Below are 24,251 nucleotides of genomic sequence, written 5' to 3' on the forward strand. Positions count from 1 at the left end.
ATCCTTCAGTAAGTGCAGGCTTATGCAAAGGGGTAATTCTAGTCTTAGGACCCAATTCTGTCCCTCATGACTCACCTCACATGAATCAATTGGACTTGCCTTACCATCTCCTGGATACTGAAAAAAATATCAGCCTCAAGAAAATGTACTTAATGTTTTTAAAAACACACTGAGTGTTCTATTATAAGCCCTAAGAATTAATTTCAGGTTTATAGGAATTAGAAGAATTAGTTGAATACAAATCACAAAGAAGCATCCCACAATGAAGATGATAAGACTCATGCAGAACAAGTGACTTGGTCTCACAAAGTAAGTGTAAAAAGAAGAAAAGGAGGATCATACTGCATTAGGAGAAATATGATTTTTAGGTCTAGACTGGATATTGGTTTGGATAAACCCACTATACAAAGACTAGGGTGATTAGTAAAACTTAATATAGTCTGTATTTTAAGAAAGATTAAATTTACTATCATGATAAAGTAGAGATATTTAATTTTCAAAATAAATTCCATAGTGTAAGGTATGATCTCATTTGGTCATATAACATATTTATATATAAATCTAGATGAATTTATAGAAGGTATTGATAGTTATAATTATTGGGTATTAGGAAAGTGTTCTAGATTAAGTTGTGTCCCTTAAAACTCATATGCTGAAGCCTTTAGAACTCCAATCTGGCTGTATTGGAAAGGAAGGAAATAGAAACTTTAAAAAGAAAATTGAAGTTAACAGAGATCTTAAGAATGGTACCCTAATCTGATTTGATTGGTGGTCTTAAAGGAAAAGGGAGAGACATCAGAGATCTGTTACTCTCTCTGTGTGTACCCAGAGGAAAGGCCATGTGAGGACTCAGAGAGAAGGAAGTCCTCTATAAGCCAGGGAGAGAACTCTGACCAGAATCCTAATTCTCTTGCACTTTGAGTTGGAACTTCTCAGCTCTAGAACTGTGAGAAAATAAATGTCTGTTGTCTAATACATTCAGTCTGTGGTATCTTATTATGGAAGCCTAAAATGACTAATACAGAATGTAATATGTTTGCATATTTTTGCTTATCTATTTTCTAACAAGTAAATAGTAACCATATTGTAATAACAGAGATCATCTTTGAAAAGATAAAAATATGCATGAATACTCCCAAAATATGTTTTAGTAATATAAAAATTTGGTTCTGAAAAAGTGAGACCAGATATTAAACAGAAACTATTTGCTTGATCTCTTTTACCACACACTTTTAGGTGATAGTAGCTAACCCATGTCTTTAGCGAACACATAAACACAGAAAAATCCATGTATGTATGTACTCTTGTGAGCTTGTATGCATTTGGAAAAAAATTAAAGTTTAATTAAATATTCTTTTAACTAGCAAAGTACCTAAATTGGAAAATATTTTGAAGAATGTAAATTACCAGGAACCTCTTGAGAAATCAGCATGCAGTTCAGGAAGCAATAGTTAGAATTGGAACAACAGACAATAGTTAGACATGGAACAACAGACTGGTTCCAAATTGGGAAAGGAGTACGTCAACACTGTATATTGTCACCCTGCTTATTTAACTTATATGCAGAGTACATCACGAGAAACGCTGGGCAGGATGAAGCACAAGCTGGAGACAAGATTGCCGGGAGAAATATCAATAACCTCAGATATGCAGATGACACCACCCTTATGGCAGAAAGTGAAGAGGAGCTAAAAAGCCTCTTGATGAGAGTGAAAGAGGAGAGTGAAAAAGTTGGCTTAAACCTCAACATTCAGAAAATGAAGATCATGGCATCTGGTCCCATCACTTCATGGCAAATGGATGGGGAAACAGTGGAAACAGTGGCAGAGTTTACTTCTGGGGGCTCAAAAATGACTGCAGATGGTGACTGCAGCCATGAAATTAAAAGACACTTACTCCTTGAAAGGAAAGTTATGACCAACCTGCTGCTGCTGCTGCTGCTAAGTCGCTTCAGTCGTGTCCGACTCTGTGCGACCCCATAGACGGCAGCCCACCAGGCTCCTCTGTCAGCCTATTAAAAAGCAGAGACATTACTTTGCCAACAAAGGTCTGTCTAGTCAAGGCTATGGTTTTTCCAGTAGTCATGTATGGATGTGAGAGTTGGACTATAAAGAAAGCTGAGCACTGAAGAATTGACGCTTTTGAAACTGTGGCATTGAAAAAGACTCTTGAGAGTCCCTTCAACTGCAAGGAGATCCAACCAGTCCATCCTAAAGGAGATCAGTCCTGAGTGTTCATTGGAAGAACTGATGTTGAACCTGAAACTCCAATACTTTGGCCACCTGATGTGAACAGCTGACTCATTGAAAAAGACCCTGATGCTAGGAAGATTGAAGGGAGGAGGAGAAGGGGACGACAGAGGATGAGATAGTAGGATGGCATCACTGATTCTATGGACATGAGTTTGGGTAAACTCTGGGAGTTGGTGATGGACAGGGAGGCCTGGCATGCTGCAGTCCATGGGGTTGCAAAGAGTCGGGCACAGCTGAGCAATTGGACTGAACTGAAATACCAGGACAAAATATCTTTTACCTTCTTTGTATCTGAGTGAAAACCAACATATTTTTATACATCTTTCATCCTGAACAGTCTACATGTCACAAGTCATCATATTAGTCAGCAGGCTAGTCATCTATTATACTCTGTACTGCACATTTTCTATTTGTCCTTCCAGATCTGTGTTCATCGTTTAACCAGATCTCTGACCCAGGAGGCTAACCTCTATAGAGTACATCTACCCGGTTCCTTTACACTTGGCTCCAAGTTGAGTTTAGCAAATGGAAGACATCAAAAAATGATCAGCAGGTGAGATGAGAGAAAGATTATTTTCCATCACCTTTTCTGACTGGTAACTTGCTGGCAGTGACTGTATTCCATAGATGAAATCCACAGCTTCAACAGACCAGCCTCTCCTGAAGCTCAAAGACTTGCCAGTTCCTGTAACTACTTTCTTTTTTCGCCACTTCATGTTTCATTTCAGTTCAATCGCTCAGTCATGTCTGACTCTTTGTGACCCCATGAACTGCTGCATGCCAGGCTTCCAAGTCCATCACCAACTCCCGGATCATGCTCACACTCATGTCCATCCTGTCGGTGATGCCATCAAACCATCTTATTCTCTGTAATCTCCTTATCCTCCTGCCTTCAATCTTTCCCAGCATCAGGGTCTTTTCCAATGAGTCAGTTCTTTGCATCAGGTGGCCAAAGTATTGGAGCTTCAGCTTCAACATCTGTCCTTTCAATTAATATTCAGGACTGATTTCCTTTTGGATGGACTTGTTTGATCTCCTTGCAGTTGAAGGGATTCTCAAGAGTCTTCTCCAACACCACAGTTCAAAAGCATCAATTCTTCGGCACTCAGCTTTCATTATGGTCCAACTCTTACATCCATACATGACTGCTACTGGAAAAAACCTCTGCTTCTTAATATGCTGTCTAGGTTTGTCATAGTTTTTCTTTCAAGGAGCAAGCATCTTATAATTTCATGGTTGCAGTCATCATCTGCAGTGATTTTGGATCCCAAGAAAATAAAGTCTGCCAGTGTTTCCATTGTTTCCCCAACTATTTGCTGTGCAGTGATGGTACAAGATGCTATAATCTTTGCTTTTTGAATGTTGAGTTTTAGGCCAGCTTTTTCACTCTCCTCTTTCACTTTCATAAAGAACCTCTTTAGTTCCTCTTTGCTTTCTGCCATAAGGGTGGTATTATCTGCATATCTGAAGCTATTGATATTTCTCCCAGCAATCTTGATTCCAGCTTGTGTTTCATCCAGCCCAGTGTTTCTCATGATGTACTTTGCATAGAATTTAAATAGCAGGGTATATAGCCTTGACATACCCCTTTCCTAATTTGGAACCAGTCATTTCTCCATGTCTAGTTCTAACTGTTGCTTCTTGACCTGCATACAGATTTCTCAGGAGGCAGGTAAATGGTCTGGTATTCCCATCTCTTGAAGAATTTTCCACAGTTTGTTGTGATCCACACAGTCAAAGGCTTTGCCGTAGTCTGTAAACCAGAAGTAGATGTTTTTCTGGAACTCTCTTGCTTTTTCTTCACTTCTTCACTTTAGGTTTAGAAGGAATAATAACTAGTTATCCCTTTTCTGTTCCCATTTTCATTCTCCATAGGCCTCAAATTAAATTTCCTTGGATTGCAGTTTAGTGCATCATTGATTTCCTGATGATAGCCTGATTTATATGTTGAGCAACTTGGGTATATTCAGAGTCATTCATTTGTGTTGTCAGGGAATAAATGAGAGAAGGGTGCCTTTTCTTGCGATATGGTGGGCTAGGATATTCCAACCAGCTCTCCCATTAGACATAATTTAAAATGCTGAATAAAATATGTAACAAATCTTGTTAATGGCATTTAAGTTCTAGCAAGAAAGTAAGGAATTACTAGATGAAAATATAGGTTGTGATGGGAACCCAGATACGTAAAGTAATAAAGCTGAGGGAAATTTATTAAACCTGGATAACTTTTTAATTTTGATAGCTTTGTGGGCTACAAATGTCAGAAGAAAATGCCCTGGGCTTGTCCAAGCTGGAGAGAAGAAAGTAGTTCCAAAAAAGAGACTCTTCCTCCATGAAGTAGGAACCCTAAAGGACAGTTCTCCCCACTCCCTCCCAAGAGGCCTACCATAGAGCAGAGCAGGAGAGGAGATACCCAAGAAGCAATAATACTAGGGTGACTCTAAAAGAATACAAAAAATATTGATAACTTCTAAAATAGTAGAGGAAAAAATATAGTGGAAAAACCTAAAATCTAAAAGAGATACAAAATAAAAGGAAAATACGTGGTACAAAGAAGAAACCCCAATCAAGGTGAAAAATATAAGCATAAATATGTTAGTAATCACATTAAATATAATAGAGTAGATGCTTCAGTTAAAAGATTGGATTGCATATAAAAAACAAATTATTTGCTTTTTTTAGGCATACTAAAAAAAAAGACACAAAAAGTTTGAAAGTATAAAATGATATAGCATAAAGACACTGACTGAAAAAAAGTTAAAAAGCTAATGTAGCTAAATTAGTATCAGGTCAAATCAAATTTAAGACTTGCATTCTAGATATAAAGATAACTTTATTTGATAAGTATTTCAGCCAACCTGGAATATTTGATATATTTGAATTTATAAACACCTAAGAAATGACTACAAAATATATAAATCAAAAATTTATAGAACTACATGATAAAATAAATAAATTGATATTGTGGGAGATTGTAGTGCTCAAAATAAGATGCTAAATATATGAATGACCTTAGATATTTGGTCTAAAACCTGACATTTATATAGTACACACTGTTTTTACATTCTCATGGGACATTGATTATGTCCTGGATTATAAAGGAAACCTGAAAGAATTGAAACCATATAGAAATAAACTAGAAACAATACATTCTAACAAAAATTCACATTGCTTATCTCTTCCTCAGAAAAGTATGATATCCCCATACTACATAGCATTCATTAATAATTTCCTAAAGCATAGCAGAGACAGTCAGGGTAATTCCAACTGGAGTAAAATTCCAAAGGGCGCTCCATAGAGGAGGTGGCACTTACATGGAGTTTTAGAGGATATTGTGTCTTTATAACTTGCAAGACATATGTGGATAATATTGAATAAGATAATGGTGAGAAACTGTGGACACATGAAGGGAATGGCATGATATAGACACAGAAAGGCATTCAGGAATCTCTGGCAGTTTCTAGAATAGTACATAACAATGGTCACCCATTGTGAAAAAAAGGATTATGAAAAATGATCTTTAAAATATAAAGGTAGGTTATGCTCTGATGGATTTATATATAAACTACAGAGTTTAGTTGGAACTTCCATAATTTGGAAGGAGTGACATGTACTTAAGTGACATGTGATAAGAATGCAAGAACCTATAAAAATTGCTGAGAAACATCAAAAGTTGGAAAATACTTGTTAAAGGAATTTTGCTTAACAGTGTATATTTCAGCTTATCTTTAAGTCTTCCCAGCAAACAACCAAACAAAACTCTAGACTGGATCCAAGCTAAATCATTTCCTAAAATCAAAGCTGTCAGGATGGAAAGCTGGAAACTTGAGAAGTTCTGCTAAATGACAGATCTGTGTCACCCTCTGTAAACCCAACCTGTACTCCCTGGGAAACAGAGAATTGACTGTACTTTCTGTGGACTTTGGACAATAGGTTTCCCACCTATGTTCACTCTGTTTAAGACCCTTGATGAACAGACATTCAAAGTGATTTCTGAAGCTTTTTCTTCCTTTTGTCTGAGGACTTCAGACTGGCAGCTCATGAAGGCTGATCGTTAGTTCTATAGATTACTCTGTTGTCAGCTTCCTGCTCAGACTCCTAGGTTCACTGTGCAACTGGCAGCTTGAAGAGGCATAAAATTGGGGTATCACCAGTATAGCTTAGTGATTCCTAACATCTAGCTTGCATCTGTCACAAGATCTATCAGTCTTTCCTACAGCAGTCTAGCTCACTGAATTTTTAAAAGAGTGGCCATCGTACCTATATGAATGCTTTGTAGGAGTTGTCTGAATAAATTGCATTTTTCCTCATGTTCTCCTAGATATTTTCCTCCATATTGATGGCTAGACATTGTTAAAGCCCATTCTGCTCTAAAATAAGCTTTCAATTCTCTTTTACTTCAGATCTACTAGGGAATTCTCTTTTACAAAGTCTCCAAAAGCCAAGCCACACCATATCACATCCAAAGTGAAAGTATTAGTCTCTTGGTCATGCCCGATTCTTTGTGACCCCATGAACTATAGCCCACCAGGCTCCTCTGTCCAGGGCATTTTCCAAGCAAGAATACTGGAGTGGGTAGCTATTCCCGTCCAAACTACTCCATTGCCTACTTCACATACATATATACACACGCACACACACAGCTCAAGATTTTTTTTTTTTTTTACCAGAATAGCACAACGTACTCCTGGATCTTTCACATACAGCAGCACTGAGGCTACACTGAACAGGATGATTAGTCTTAAATGTAAAAAAACAGCAGTGCTAGACTTATTTTTACTAACATTTTTTGTTAGTGGATATCTCCTCAAGAGCTAATTTGTGTTATTTGCCAAAAAAATTGTAAAATCACCAAAGTTTATAGATAATATTTTCAGTACATCTTTTTCTCTGTTCAAGAAATGATAATAATATATACTTTCTTTAACAAATTAGAAATATAGATATTAAAAATTCATTTTAAGTATGTAAGAATTATAAACATTATCAGAAGAGATTAAATTTTTCTGATAAAAATATTTCTAACAAAGAACATATGAAATTGTGAATAGAGAAATAGGAGTTATATATAGTTATGTATGTGTGAAGACATATGATCTGAAGATATATAATTCAAATTTACTTAGGTGAAAATTTCACACTAATGACACTAAGTTTTATGCATCATAGTAAGTTGTTTTTTTCAATTTATCAAAAGTAATTTAAACATATTAAAATATTTCTTCTAACATGATTCATTAAGCCTTCCACTCTGTATTATACTAATGGATTTTATATTTTCTCATCTAATTCTTTTTCACTGCAGTCATGGTTTTTAATGACAAGCTCAGATTGATATATGAAAATTCAAATTCCCAGCTATTGATTGACTCTCAAGGACAAAGGCTGACAATATATAATCAGTGAGTAAGACCTACAGAAAATAAGGTCATGGGAAATTAAATGGCATCAATATCTAATTATTTACTCAATACAAAAAATCTGTTTATATTTGGGCAAGAAATTTTTCTTCTGCTTGTTTTTCTATCCCTTATACAATCTTCTTAGTTCTCGCAGGACTTGCCACATAAATAACATCCTCTTCACTACACTTTGCTGAGTCTGTTTCATGCATGCAAATATTCTTTAGTTTAGTGTAAGTTTTACAGTACCAGTTGCACGACTTTTGCTTCTAAGTAACTGAAAATTAAACAAATAAGTTGACTATTAAAAAGGGAATGTATCAATATATATATGGTTAATTCAGTAGCTATGGCTTCAGACAAGGCTTTATTTAGGTATCAAATGATGTGGACAAGAGTTAGTCTGTTTCTCACACTCTCTCTTTATATTATTCATCTACTGCTTCCTCACCTTGGTTCCATTGTCAGGTATTATGCCTTTAAGGTCCTCAAAAGGACCAAAATATCCTAGAGCTATATGATTTCTTATTCAGTTCTACCATTAAAATTAGCCATTGCTCAAAGTCCAGAGATTGAGTCATGTCTCTGTTTGGCCAAATTTGCATCATCCTTGAACCAGCTGTCATTACATGGTTGATGTGATAAGCTGATAACTTGAGGCAATCAGGATCTCCTTCTACAGATTAAGATAGGAGGGACTCTGACTGTTTATTGAATAAACCAATCAATCAGTTAATTAAATCTGGACTTAAGTTTGATCTTTTCAATGTCTGATGCTTTTCTTACAAGAAAATTATTAGTATAGTGTTAATACATATTTTAGCAAATAGAGCTCATTATCAAAATTTGGGGCTAAGACTAGAACATAGAAAAAGCTAAACAAGAAACTTTTCAATAACAACTTCTTTCCTATTTTGAGGACATAGTCTTAGCATTGTTTTCTATAGTTCCTACTATGTTCAATCAATAATCAGTTTAAGAGGTTCTCATTCTAAAAAATTTTTTAAAACCTGTCCCTAAGAAAGGGCAATTCAGAATGCATTCAGGGTCTTTTTTTTAAATTATTTTTTAGGCTTTTTCAAAACATATTTTTTATGCTTTTGTTGTCAGGAGAAAACAAATTAGATAAAATATGGGTAGTTGAGCCTCTGGGTCTAGACACAAAAATGGACCCCTCAAGTTGAATTTCACAGCCAACTAGATACAAATTTAACAATATATACAGAAAGTCTCTCCTTTAGTAGTCTAATGCTGAGGCTGGAGGCAGAAATAAGATGAAGCCCATGACTTTCATCCCACCACAGGTAGCTTAACTTAAGTTTTATCCTATGTGGTCCCAACAAGGCCTGACAAACTGCACTGCAGTATAAGAAGCATCTCTCCAGCAATGATGCATAAAGACAGAGGGATTTTTTAGTCAATTGCAGGAATTAGGCTTTAATGCTTTCTACTAAAAGACTTCATACCCCAGATAGCTGACTGCTATCCACTGAATCTTGGCAGGCAACAAGTCTGCTGAAGCTGAAACTGAGAAGCTATGTTAAGCAGATTTTCATGAATGTACAAAATGCTTTATTTGTAAAGCTGCTTTTCTTAGTTGCAGTTCAAAATGTTTTTCTTCTTTTTTTAATCTCTCAGCTTGGTCAACTCTCAGTCTTTATAGAATTACTTTTGAAAAGCCAGAGAAGTAAATGCTCATATCAACAGAAATAAATGTTTTTGGTTTTTCTGAGAAAGAATAATCCTAAACATGCCAATCAAACAGATTAAAAATGATCATGGGCCTTATAAAAACGATAAGACACACAGAAAGACATTAAGTACTTTACCATTATTTGGAAGTTCTAGAGGGCTGCAGGCACCATTTGTGGTTCTATCCTTTGGCAAAGAGATGAGTTTTGCAACAAGAGATGCTGAGATGGGCTGCACTAGTAGAGAGGTGAGGTTTGATCGGTTTTGTCTAAAGCTTCCATCTGTATTCAAAAGAGAAAAATAGAATCCTTAGCAAACAGAAATTAAAGACACTTGAAGAGCAGGTTTTCTATAATAAGTATTAGTGGTAAGTTTTTTTTAACTCATTTGTTTGTTTACTTCTTATTAATACTGTCTACTTGTTAAAAATGATCTGATATTTGATAATAAAAATTCAGTCAAGTAGCATTATGTAATCTAGTTCATGATGGCAGATTGTACACAGACATTTGCTTCCATTCGCTACTGAAATGACAACAAAGGGATAGGAAAGCATCAGTCCACAGGGGCAAAGAGAATAGGAGACACGCTAGCAGTAAGACACTAGAAGCTGGAAAGCAGATGAGTGTCAACGGATGTGACAGACCCAGGAGACCAAAACATAGCCGGCAGAGTGAAGAAGCTGAAAAGCAATGCAGTTTGTATTGTAGAGCCCAGAAAGATTTGAGAACTGAAAATATCAGCTACCTATTAAAAGGGGGGTAAAGGAAGGGCTGAAAAGAGCAGGGATTGGTCAAATTCTGATTGCGAAGGAGTCTCTCCTCCTGAACCCCTCACTCATTCAGTCAACATGAACAGCGCCTGGTCCTCCTTCCAGTAGAGACTGTAAGTGGGACACTGAACAGGGAGACACCAGACACAGGGAAGGGTGTCTCTCATACTTTAAATGGGATGGTGTTATGATTGCTAAGACCCTTCAGATGTCTTGTTCTCATTGGTGCACAGAATCCTTCCTTCCAGGTGTGTGCATGTGTGCACGCTAAGTAGTAGCTTCAGTCATGTCCCATTCTTTGTGACCCCATGGCCAGGCTCCTCTGTCCATGGAATTTTCCAGATAAGAATACTGGAGTGGGTTGTCATCTCCTCCTCTAGAGAATCTTCCTGACCAGGGATTGAACCTGCATCTCTTGTGTCTCCTGCACTGGCAATCAAATTCTTTGCTACTGAGCCACCTGGGAAGCCCCATAGAAATATAAACAATGACTTTTTAATACAAAAATAAATATCATTCTTCAGGAAAAAAGAAAAAAGGGAAAATGTCAGGGTTGAGGGAACATGGAAACCTATGAAAGAAAATGAAATCTTTATCTTTCATAGTGGTAAGTCAATATAATGGATACAACTGAAAAGCGAATTCAACTATTAAACATACTCTTGAGAGGCAGTGAGATAAATATGAAAAATAGGTAACAACCAAAAATGTTGGAAGCATTTTAGTGCTTGCTTTGGGGATATAGACAAAGCAGAGAGAAACACAGGGAAGGATGAGAGAAGGTGACACATTTTTATAAATGTGTCTAAGCTTTGTAGAAATTTCTATTTATATTCATCTATAACTTTGAAAAAATAAAAATTAAATGAAAATAAGGAGAGAAACAACTATGGTAACACAAGCAAGAGAAAATTACACAAGTATTCAGAACAAAGAGAATGAAAAGAATAAACTCTGCATAAGGAAAAAACAAAAAAAATACACTTTTATTCAGTTTATATATATATTTATACTGACTCAGAAAATGAAATACACAACAGAATGACTAGCAGGCAGCCAATAACGTTTGTGAACACAGAGTTGTATTTTTCAGAACTTTTATTAGAGAAAATAATTGCCACAGGTTTTCTCAGAATTTAATTTGATAGGACTGCAGGGGGTGTAGAACTCGACAATACTGGTATCCAGGCTTCAGGAGGCAGATTATTAATGACACAATATGTTATGGAAGGCTTTCCTTAATTTATCATCAGGAAAACCGCAAAGCTAAAACATATTCAGCTGTGGCAGCCACAGAAGTCATGGCTTTGAAGAAAAAGTAGTAAGATTTAAGCTTAGGTTCAGTTTTGTTGTATAAACACAAAGCTGGTCTCATAAGTTAGTACTCCTTTTCATACGGCTATACGACCATGCATTTTGACTATAATGTAGTTCATTGCATCCTAACCATTTTCATGTCAAAGTACTACGACTGGACACATACTTCACAAGATCAGAGCAAAATGACAATGTGGGAACTCTCGATCAAACAGTAGGAAGGATTTCAACGTGGCAATAGCAGGGAACTGAATCAAGTGCGCATCTTTCTGAGTGTGAGTTGTATGCCCATGAATCAAGCCCTGCGTGGCTCACACAGAAGATGTGAGCAGCCATGCAGCCAGTTGAGGGCACCTGAAGGGGACTTTCAGACCACAAGGAAGCTGCTGTCCCGAGTCGCTGTTGCTTCATGCTGGTGCTCTAAGGCACAGACAGTGTGGCCCACTCAGCAAGCCAGCTGGGAAGTCCTCCTGTGATATAGCCATCTCACTTTGGCTCTCCCGGCATGCATTTCCTCCCTTAGCTATTGCCTTTGAAACTTCCAGTGTAGAGGGACAATGAGACAGTATTTGCAACAAACATGCAATCTGTTCTTTTGCAGTTTTCATGGATGTTAGGTGCTAACATGTTGCCAACACAAAATCAAACTTCTCAAAATGTTGCGTGATTTCACCTCTCCTCAATTCAAATACTGAACTTCCTTCAAGGCCCTTCACAATCTCAGACCTTATGTTTCCAACATTATTGTCTACCAGCCTTCTCCATACATCTTACACTAATATGTCCCCCTGCATATTCTGTGATTTATATCCTCCATGTTTCGCTTAAGCCATTTCTTCCACTTTATTTGCTTATCTCATGTATCACATGTCTGAACATCTCTGAAATATACACTTCCTTCAAAGCTTAACTCATTTTCTATAAGAAACTTCCTCTGACACCTTCAGCTCTATGTGATTTATCTGCACTTTTTTTTTTCAATGCTTGGCATTTCTAATTACCTGATCACTATGCAAAAATACTTTGATTTTCTCCTCTAAACTCCTTAAAGAAAAGGAGCAAGTCTTTCCCATTATTACATAACACACAATATCCAACACATTCCTAGGATCATAACAAGAGCTCAGTAATTAATGGGGTAAGGAAAGGAAAGGAAAGAAAGGAAAAGGAAACAAAAGCAAGAAGGCAGGCAGGGAGGGTGAATTAACAATTCCTTGAAAAATAGTTCAGTGTTTCTATCTGACTGATTGTCTAAATGTCTATAAATTGGAGCAGAGGTACAACTGAAAGTTAATCAGAATTTGATTAATCCCATGTTTGTTATATATTAGTGCTTTCTTGCAAGCTAACTACTCTCAAAACCTTCAAAACCCAACCACTCCTATCAACTCACTAATTAACTGTTCCGGGTTACAAGCAGTATTTATATAAATACAAACAATATTTATATAAATAAAATTATCTTTGAGATATATTTTTAAGTTAATAAAAATTAAATAACTGCATTCCTCTTTTTTCTCCAGAATGTTATATTAAGCATCTGAAACAATGCATTTAAAAGTTAAATATGAGTGAACCCTAAACAGTAATTGAACAAACCAACATCTTTGATTTTTTTGTATTGTATGACTAATAGACTTGCATTAGTTTTGAAATATCTGAACTAAGTGGTTCATTAATTTTTCACCTTCAGCTTAATGGAAATTTGACAAACAGTTCACTTCGAAGAGCAGGTACTAAAAGAAGGACTTTACAGGAGGACATTAACACTAAATTACAGATGAAAGTTATTTAAAAAAAAACCTCATTTGTTGAAGAACTAAGAGAATTTAATCTACTTGTATGATTAAGAATAAAACCAAACACATGTACCATTTTTACTCAGTTATATTTTAAAACACTTATAAACTATAAGAATCCATTAGATGTGAGCTGAAAATCAGATGGATTATGTACCTTGACACAAAGAGTACCATCCAGGAAATATACCACATAATATTTTAGCACTTTAACTTTTAGATTGTGGCATTTATATCATACCTTGTACATTTTGTATGCTCAATAAAGACTGACACTACGTTTTATTTTAGTAGGTATCTAGTTCTTTCTTCACTTTATGAACTCTTTGTAACTCAAATAAAGATCCAAATTCATCCTTCTCATTCAGTAATCCAATCCTCAATAAAATGCCATGTGCATACAGCAGAAAGAAGAAACTGGATATACAGAGTCCCAAAATTGACTCCATTATTGACTCACTGTTTGAAAAAGAACACATAAATAATTTCACTATGAGAAGATTGTCATCCCATCTACTACATCTGAACAACCAAGGTAACACTGAAGGGTTGTGATTACATGATTGACTGAAATAAAAACAATACAAGAGCTCAGAGGTCTAGAGCCAAACCAGAGTGGCTGAAATGTAGAAGTGAGGTTAAAAATTAGTAAAATGGTTTCTCATTGTACATATGTAATAGGCTTTTCATTACGCCTTTTCAAATCTTTGATGCCTACTTCAAGCCCATCTGTATATAAAGAAAATATATTAGCTGTCAGCACTTTTGTGTGGTGAGATGCAATTCTTTTCAGGTAAAATGAAATGTTTGTGTATACTGCAAATGCCAATCACCTGGGGCATCAGGAAAGATAACCCTTAAGAGACCAGAAGTCTTAGACACTGGGATCCTCAGAATTAAAGCACTAAGAGGAGAGACGAAGTAAAGAATATACTGATAAATAAAATTAAAAGGGCCTTGTGTGGCTCAGACATGAGGATGCACTGCCTTTGAGGAGCACAGCATGCTTTCCAAATTGAGGTGTGTAACTTCACCCTCAGACCTGACTCATGTGTGTGTGTGTGTGTGTGTGTGTGTGTGTGTGTGTATCCATGCTACATGATATAATAACCATAGACCCTACAAATCCTTCATTATTCAGTGCATAGTCTTCAGACAAGCAGCATGGGCAGGATTCCTTAGGTGGCTCAGTTGGTAAAGAATCTGCCTACAGTACAGGAGACCTAGGCTCGATCCCTAGGTAGGGAAGATCCCCTGGAGAAAAGAATGGCAGACCACTCCAGTATTCTTGTCTAGAAAATTCCACAGACAGAGGAGCCTGGCAGGCTACAGTCCATGAGTCAGAGTCAGACTCAACTGAGCGACTAAACCGTCACCACCACCCCAGCCCTTCTGAATCAGAATCTGAAGCCTAACAAGATTCCCCAGGTGATTTATACGCACATTAGATAAGCAATGACCTACCATCATTACATATTTAGCTGTTGCATAATTTATATAATTTTCATAGCAAGGAAGATATAAAACAAAGCAAGACGAAAAGGATGAAGAATAATAGACTATGTTTGCTTACCTTACCCCAAATTAAGGATGACAGAGTCTGATTATATTAATAAACTCCAAATCAACAGTGCTCTCAGAAAGTCTCCTTCAAAATGTGTAACAAGTCTGTGCATGTGCTAGCACTAAACAGTAACTTTCAATTGGACTGACAGCATTTTTTTTTTCTTTTGGTTCTGACCTTTTCTTAAAGATAAATTTGGTGATGTAAAAATCAAAACTATATTTACAACACTTTATTTCAGTCATGAATAAATATTAAAATAGCTAACTGATTTGACTTTTTCTTCATTTTCAAGTATTCTAATTCATTATAGTAAAAAACTGACAAATTGAAAGTATAAATACTTCCCACTTGCCAGACAACCAAGCAATCAAAGAGCTTAAAAAGCAGAGATTTTAAAAATATATTTTGTGGTACACTTTTATGAAAAAGACTCAGCTATCAAATGAACAAGCTGATTTCAGCAATATTATCCCTGAATATTTGATTTGACTTTCTCCAGAGGACTGCCACTTTGACAGAAATCAGACCATTAAATAACTGTCATGAATGCTTTTTCACTTTTATCATAGCTTTCTAAATTTACAGTTATTTCCCTGAGATGATCAGTGCACTAAATTGGCTAGCCATTTTGTTATCCTTGTAAATACAGCTGATCCTTTATTATTTCAGTATCTCATAACCTGCTGGTTCCATCAAGCTAGTCAAGTTCAGCACTGTGTTGTTCAGGTTATGGATAAAAATGAAATACTTAACATTTAAATGTGCTTTGTGCTACACAAGTTCTCAGAGTACATCCATGTTCTCTGTGTATACATCCATGCATATACACACATACATATATGAACATAAACACATAGTTATTGTTAAGGAAATAGAGTTTGTATTACTGATGGCTACTCTCACAATTAAAGTGAAAGTGCTTATTTCATTGTTATCGTCATTCAGTCACTCAGTCGTGTCTGACACTTTGTGACCCCATGGACTGCAGCATGCCCCACTTCCCTGTCCTTTATCATCTCCCAGAATTTGCTCAAACTCATGCCCATTGAGTCAGTGATGCCATCTAATCATCTTGTGCTCTGTCATCCCCTTCTCCACCTGTGTTCAATCTTTCCCCAAACCACAGTCTTTCCTAATGAGTTGGCTCTTCCTATCAGGTGGCCAAAATATTGGAGCTTCGGCATCAGTCCTTCCAATGAATATTCAGGATTGATCTCCTTTAGTATTGACTCGTTTGATCTCCTTGAAGTCCAAGGGACTCTCAAGAGTCTTCTCCAACACCACAGTTCAAAAACAGCAATTCTTTGGTGCTCGGCCTTCTTTATGATCCAACTCTCACACCATACATGACTTCTGGAAAAACCATAGCTTTAACTACATGGACCTTTGTTGGCAAAGTAATGTCTCTGCTTTTTACTACACTGCCTAGGTTTGTCATTGCTTTCTTTCTAAGCCACAGGTGTCTTAATTTCATGGTTGCAGTCACCATCTGCATTGATTTTGGAGACCAAGAAAATACAATCTGTAACTGTTTTCATTGTTTCCCTATCAATTTGCCATGAAGTGATGGGACCAGATGCCAAGATCTTCATTTTTCGAATGTTGAGTTTTAAGCCTCTTTCACCTTCAAGAAGCTTTTTAGCTCCTCTTCTCTTTCTGCCATAAGGGTGGTGTCATCTGCATACCTGAAATTATTGATATTTCTCCCAGCAATCTTGATTCTAGCTTGTGCTTCATCCAGCCCAGCATTTCTCAAGATGTACTCTGCATATAAGTTAAATAAGCAGGGTGATAGTTTACAGCTTTTACATACTCCTTTCCCAATTTTGAACCAGTTCATTTTTCCATGTCCAGTTCTAACTGTTGCTTCTTGATTAGCATAGAGGTTTCTCAGGCTGCAGGTAAGGTGGTCTGGTATTCTCATTTCTTTTAAGAATTTTCCACGTGGTCAAAGGCTTTAACATAGTCAATGAAACATGAGTAGATGTTTTTCTGGCATTCTCTTTTTCTTTAAGCCCAGAGCTAACGATTACACCACAAAACAACACATCTTGCTCAAGGGTGTTTTTCCTTAAACTCTGTACTAATGATTATATAACAACAATGTATCCTGTTCAAGGACATGTTTCTCCTAAGCTATGGTTTTTCCAGTAGTCATGTATGGATGTGAGGGTTGGACCATAATGAAAGCTGAGCGCCAAAGAATTGATGCTTTTGAACTGTGGTGTTGGAGAAGACTCTTGAGAGTCACTTCAACTGCAAGGAGATTCAACCATTCCATCCTAAAAGAAATTAGTCCTGAATATTCATTGGAAGGACAGATGCTGAAGCTGAAGCTCCAATACTTTGGCCACATGATGCAAAGAACTGACTTATTGGAAAAGACCCTGATGCTGGGAAAAATTGAAGGCAAGAGGAGAAGGGGACGACAGAGGATGAGATGGTTGGACGGCATCACCGATTCAATGGATATGAATTTAAGCAAGCTCCAGGAGTTGGTGATGGACAGGGAAGCCTGGCATGCTGCAGTCCATGGGGTCACAAAGAGTCAGACAGGACTGAATAAACTGAACTGAACTGAAAAACCTTCTGAATAATCATTTTATCTTAAAATGTTTGTTGTAGTAATGGGTCTAATAACACATTTCTATGTTAGTTCTAATCCTGTTATCTTAAAGTGTATGTCATGGAAGTGGATCTGCTAAGACCTTTCTATTGTTAGTAACCAACTGAAAATGTATATAAGGCTTTGATGAGACTAGCAAGTAGGGCACTCCCAACCCCCTCCCCCACCTACTTGTGATGTCTATGTAAGAAAGCTTTTTGCTATCCCCTTTTAACTGTAATAAACCTCTGCTACAAAAAGCTCTGAGTGATCAAGCCTCATCAATAGTCCTGAAGCTAAATTCTCTTCTTTGGAGTTTACATATATGACAACGTTCACCATAAATTGTCAATTCTGTAATTATAATATCCTAAATTATTCTACTGCTATCAAAATCTTCAGGAATAAATTTGTACATTAATCAACTTTTATACCCATGAGGATTTCTACAAGGTTACTGCAGATAAATCAATTTGGGGTAAGAGAATATGTAATTTTTTTAATTTTTATTTATTTTTGGTTGCTCATGGCATGTGGGATCTTGATTTCCTGATCAGGGATCCAACTCACATCTATCAACCTGCATGGAATTTTATCCACTGTGCAGCTGGGAAATCTGTGAATATGAATATTTTTAATTTTATTAAACCCTGGCAAATTGTCCTGCAAAGTGGCTATACATATTTTCAGTACGTAGCATTACAGAGTAGAACTCACATTCCCTATCCTCCTCAAACCTTCTAAATAAAAGAAACCCCATATGTGAAGGCCCTGAATAATGAAAGAACACGGTCTATTGAAGGAAGCAGGAGATTAAGCATGACTGAAGTGATGTAAAAGAAGGTCACAAAATCACAAAAAATCTTAGGACATGAAAAAGATCTTGTCTGTATTTTAAAAGAAATGTAATCAGTTAAGTTTCTCTGTACTCTCCAGGGCATTTGTGGGAAAGTGAGAAAATTGAAAAATATAGAAATGCCAAAGGAGTGATAACATATATGATACATACACACCCATATTTTCATGATCTACAAGTCTTCAGTCCTACTGCCCTCTCTCCATCCTTCTCCGGAAGGAACTAATATCATGAATTTGGTTTGGTTAAGCCCTTTGAACACATGCTCTGTACTTTACGTCACCATAATCATTCAAAACAGTTAAATCTCAAAACATGTTGAGTGGGGAAAGAGACAAATGCAAATAAATAATATGCAGTTTATTCAGTATCCTATAAAAAACCATAATGGAAAAGAATTTTAAAAAGAAAATATGTATATATATATATATATATATATATATATATATATATACGTAACTGAATCACTTTGCTGTAGAAATGAACACATCGTATATCAACTATAGTTCAATAAAAGAAAATTATAAAGAACAGTAGAAGCACTAAAAGTTTTATATAGAAGAGTGTGGCATAGTCAGATTTGAGGTTTTGAAAGCTCATTAATAATTTGTCAGAGAATGAACTGGAAACTGTAGAGAGGAAAGAGTGAGATCAGTTAGCAGGTAGCTGCAGTTGGCTAGACGAAAATTAACATCGCCTTTGATCATGGTCCCTCATAGTTCGGTTGGTAAAGAATCCGCCTGCAATGCAGAAGACCCCGGTTCGATTCCTGGGTCAGGAAGATCCCCTGGAGAAGGGATAGGCTATCCACCCACATTCCTGGGCTTCCCGTGTGGCTCAGCTGGTAAAGAAACTGCCGGCAATGCAGAAGACCTGGGTTCAATCCCTGGGATCTTCCCCTGGAAAAGGGAAAAGCTTCTTACTCCAGTATTCCGGCCTGGAGAATTCCATGGACTGTATAGTCCACGGGGTCACAAAGAGTCGGATACGACCGAGCAACTTTCACTTCACTTGATCATGGTGGAGATAGTGAAGACGGAGAACAGAAATATTTAGAATTCATATAGGAGGTAGAACTGCCAAGACTAATTGGAAATACAAAGAAATCAAAAGAGTCCTAAAAGTCTAGGAAACTTTTGGATTGATCAATTCTCACGTTCCACAAGCTTAGCTAACTCTGACTGAACTCCCCCCACCAACTCCCCCTCACCCCCACCCACACACAGCCATCCGCTCAGATATCTCTTTGCCTTCCTGCTCCAGTATAAATTTTCTGAATTGAAGAGATTTTGTTGGATGACAAGCAATAGTAATTGGTCTAGGGACCTGGCATTTTGTTCTTATGAAATGAAGTCTGGGATCTTTGAGAATATTCATACTTTTACACAGCAATAATTCATTTTTCATTTCAGCATTATAAATCAGAGAATTTTTCTCTCTTATTTTTCAAAAAGCACTTTTCTTGACATTCTCTTGTACTCTAAATACATGCTAAAGTTACAAATGTGTCACTGAAGTCAGGTTGCAAGCCATTATAGACTCTCTGATCAAATAATCAGGCCGTGTCTAGAAGAGTAAGATGCAAAATAGAGGGCTGGAAATCTTGGGGATGCTGGAAATATTATATATCTAAACGTTACTGATAATTATACCATAAGCATGAAACATTTGGTAATTTTTATATCTCAGATTAGTGACCTTCATGTTCTTCATTATAAACATGATTTTTTTAAGTGGAAAAGATTGGATCAGGAAAAAATGCTCCATATAAATACATAGGAAGAGTTAATATGTGAATGATATTAAAAGTCCACATCTCTACAAAAATAAGTATTTATATAATACTCTACAAGAGTATCAAAATAATGGCATAAGGAACATTAAGCAGCATTTGAGTATAGGTGAAAGTCAGTTGGATTACTTGAATGTTTTCACACCTGAGATGAGTGGTATAAAACTAGTCAAATTTTGATAATATGTCTACTGGAAAAGGATAAAGAAATGATGATCAGTCTGTAAAACAAGAAATCTAATATTTTTTAGAGTATAAAAATGTATATCAAACAAAATGATGAACTATTCAAAGACAGAAACAAAATTATTTCAAGTAATGAATACCAAGTAAACTATCACCTTCCACTGTTGTGGAAATATACTTGTATTGCTCTGGAAGTTTGGAAACATGAATATGTTTTATAATTGTATTGCTTGAAAGGTATATATGTGTGTGTATATATATATATACATATATATATATATATATATATATGGTATGCATATATGGTCTATATTTGCCTAGGATCAGCAATTACAATAATATATGGGGGAAAGGGAGTGAATTATTTAATAAGTATATCAGTGTTTCAAAAAAAGCAAAAAATTATTTTTTAAAACTTTATTTTATATTCTATTTCCATGAATTTAGGGTATTCAGGGTTCTTAAGCGTTGAGTGCACAAATACCATTGCACTATGTTATGTGAGAATCAACCCCAGAAAACTACTTGAAACAATTTCTTTTATCCGTGTTGTTAATTTTAAAAATAGGCTTTCAGGAGTTCTTTTCCTAAGTTGATCCAGCACATAGATTCTTTCTGAGCCTTAAAGTGATAAAGCAGGTGGAGAGCAGGACATAGTTATGGAGTAAGCTCATCAGTCACATTTTTTATTTGTTTGTTTGTTTTATTTTGTTTTCTGTCATAAGCCTTAGAGGACCAGAAGTGAGGATTTGGGGTCTTAAATGCCTGATAGAGTTCAAAACCAGTCTGACAATCTTTCAAAACTAATTACCTCCTAAAACTCATCTCAGGTCTGAACAGGGCATCACGTCACCACAAGGTTGTTCAGGTCCCAGTGTCAATGCATCCCATATCCAGGGATGGTTTCTATCTTCACAAAATGTGGCACATTCTCTGATACCCTGTCAGCTGCACAGGTGCTATTAGAGTGATTCAGCTGCTAATTATTTTAAAGCAGCAAATGTGTATAAAGATGGAAAGTTGAGGGGAAGGAAAAGCATTGTCAGTAGAAATGATAAATGCATGTTCATTATACCACAGATATTGTACTCTGAGCTCTGCGAGTGGGAAAGAATATGGTGGGAATATGATTTTATCATAGTTAAGGTTGGCTTACTTTGTAATTGCAATCACAGATTCAAACAGTAATTACCTTAAAACCAGTGGTCATAAATACTGTAACACTACAGACCTGTGTGCACTGTTGCAAATATATGTATGCATACTCATTTAAGTCTATGTGTGTGAGTGCATGGGGAGGAATCTGTATGCAAAGAAAAAGAACATGGGAAGGAGGATTGATAAAATCCCCATTTTCAGTGGGCCTAACATTATAGAGGTGTAACAGTGACAAAACATAAGTTATTGCAGAACCACAATAGTCTTCACTTGGCCACTGAATATCAGAATTAGCATTTCAGTTCTCTGTGACAGACCTTATGCTCGCTCATATTCCAGAAGACAAAAGTCTGATGTTGTTGACCTCCGTTCAACTGTATCAGTCTCAGAATTCATCCCCACCATGGCAATGAACACTTTTTCTCTCAAGAGTAAATCAAGGGGTTGAGTCAGAGGATGATTTAAATGCATCTTCATTCTAACAACTATAATATTTTAGTATTTCCACATATTAGCTACAATATAGATGATTCTATGTCTTTATTTTCAAAATTATCTAAAAATTGCCAGAAAACATTATTGTTAACAAGATGGAAGTCATGTTTCCATGCAGTTTTATAAGGTTTTATCTGGAATCTTACGATTTGTCATCCTAAAACACAATTACAAACAGAAATGAGAATCATGGATTGAAAGGCCTGTGGGGCCAACTTATAACAAAAATGTGTAAATCAGAACCTCTCTCAGTTCAGTTCAGTCACTCAGTCATGTCTGACTCTTTGTGATCCATGAATCACAGCATGCCAGGCTTCCCTGTCCATCACCAACTTCTGGAGCTCAGTTAAACTCATGTCCATCGAGTCGGTGATGCCATTCAGCCATCTTATCCTCTGTCGTCCCCTTCTCCTGCCCTCAATTCCTTCCAGCATCAGGGTCTTTTCCAATGAGGCAACTCTTTGCATGAGGTAGCCAAAGTATTGGAGTTTCAGCTTCAACATCAGTCCTTCCAATGAACACCCAGGACTGACTTCCTTTAGGATGGACTGGTTGGATCTCCTTGCAGTCCAAGGGACTCTCAAGAGTCTTCTCCAGCACCACACTTCAAAAGCATCAATTCTTCAGCACTCAGCTTTCTTTACAGTCCAACTGTCACATCCATACATGACCACAGGAAAATCCATAGCCTTGACCAGACGGACATTTGTTGGCAAAGCAATATCTCTGCTTTTCAATGTACTATCTAGGTTGGTCATAACTTTCCTTCCAAGGAATAAGCGTCTTTTAATTTCATGGCTGCAGTGATTTTGGAACCCCCCAAAATAAAGTCTGACACTGTTTCCACTGTATCCCCATCTATTTCCCATGAAGTGATGGGACCAGATGCCATAATCTTCGTTTTCTGAATGTTGAGCTTTAAGCCAACTTTTTCACTCTCCTCTTTCACTTTCATCAAGAGGCTTTTAGTTCCTCTTCACTTTCTGCCATAAGGGTGGTGTCATCTGCATATCTGAGGTTATTGATATTTCTCCTGGCAATCTGGATTCCAGCTTGTGCTTCTTCCAGTCCAGTGTTTCTCATGATGTACTCTGCATAGAAGTTAAATAAGCAGGGTGACAATATACAGCCTTGACATACTCCTTTTCCTATTTGGAAACAGTCTGTTGTTCCATGTCCAGTTCTAACTGTTGCTTCCTGACTTGCATATAGGTTTCTCAAGAGGCAGGTCAGGTGGTCTGGTATTCCCATCTCTCTCAGAATTTTCCACAGTTTATTGTGATCCACACAGTCAAAGGCTTTGGCAGTTCAATAAAGCAGAAATAGATGTTTTTCTAAAACTCTCTTGCTTTTTCGATGATCCAGCAGATGTTGGCAATTTGATCTCTGGTTCCTCTGCCTTTTCTAAATCCAGCTTGAACATCAGGAAGTTCACGGTTCACGTATTGCTGAAACCTGGCTTGGAGAATTTTGAGCATTACTTTACTAGCATGTGAGATGAGTGCAATTGTGTGGTAGTTTGAGCATTCTTTGGCATTGCCTTTCTTTGGAATTGGAATGAAAATTGACTTTTTCCAGTCCTGTGGCCACTGCTGAGTTTTCCAAATTTTCTGACATATTGAGTGCTGCACTTTCACAGAATTATCTTTCAGGATTTGAAATAGCTCAACTGGAATTCCATCACCTCCACTAGCTTTGTTCATAGTGATGCTAAGGCCCACTTGACTCACATTCCAGGATGTCTGGCTCTAGGTGAGTGATCACACCATTGTGATTATCTGGGTTGGAAGCTCTTTTTTGTACAGATCTGTGTGTTCTTGCCGCCTCTTCTTAATATCTTCTGCTTCTGTAGGTCCATACCATTTCTGTCCTTTATTGAGCCCATCTTTGCATGAAATGTTCCCTTGGTATCTCTAATTTTCTAGACGAGATCTCTTGTCTTTCCCATTCTGTTGTTTTCCTCTATTTCTTTGGATTGATCTCTGAGGAAGGCTTTCTTATCTCTCCTTGCTTTCTTATCTTTCCTTGCTATTCCTGGCAGCTGCGTGGGCACAGGAGGGCCTAGAGGAGCTACTCCACATCAAGGTCAGGAGGGGCGGCCGTAAGGAGATACCCCTCATCCAAGGTAAAGAGCAGTAGCTGTGCTTTGCTGGAGCAGCCGTGAAGAGATACCCCAAGTCCAAGGTAAGAGAAACCCAAGTAAGATAGTAGGTGTTGCAAGAAGGTATCAGAAGGCAGACACACTGAAACCATAATCACAGAAAACTAGCCAATTTGATCACATGGACCACAGCCTTGTCTAACTCAACGAAACTAAGCCATGCCGTGTAGGGCCACCCAAGATGGGAGGGTCACGAT

General features: G+C 37.0%; 1 protein-coding gene across 3 annotated transcripts in view; it reads right to left on the reverse strand.

Moving 5' to 3' along the window:
- Positions 1–24,251, reverse strand: part of NAALADL2 (N-acetylated alpha-linked acidic dipeptidase like 2) — a 1,658,881-nt gene that overhangs the window by 519,945 nt on the left and 1,114,685 nt on the right. For all 3 annotated transcript variants that reach the window (XM_042234309.2, XM_060393545.1, XM_042234305.2), the window contains one exon: positions 9,484–9,627. In XM_042234309.2, coding sequence (XP_042090243.1) covers positions 9,484–9,627 — 144 coding nt within the window. The remainder of the gene's footprint in view (positions 1–9,483; positions 9,628–24,251) is intronic.

The sequence above is a fragment of the Ovis aries genome, chromosome 1, assembly GCF_016772045.2.
Source record: "Ovis aries strain OAR_USU_Benz2616 breed Rambouillet chromosome 1, ARS-UI_Ramb_v3.0, whole genome shotgun sequence".
Taxonomy (NCBI): Eukaryota; Metazoa; Chordata; class Mammalia; order Artiodactyla; family Bovidae; genus Ovis; species Ovis aries.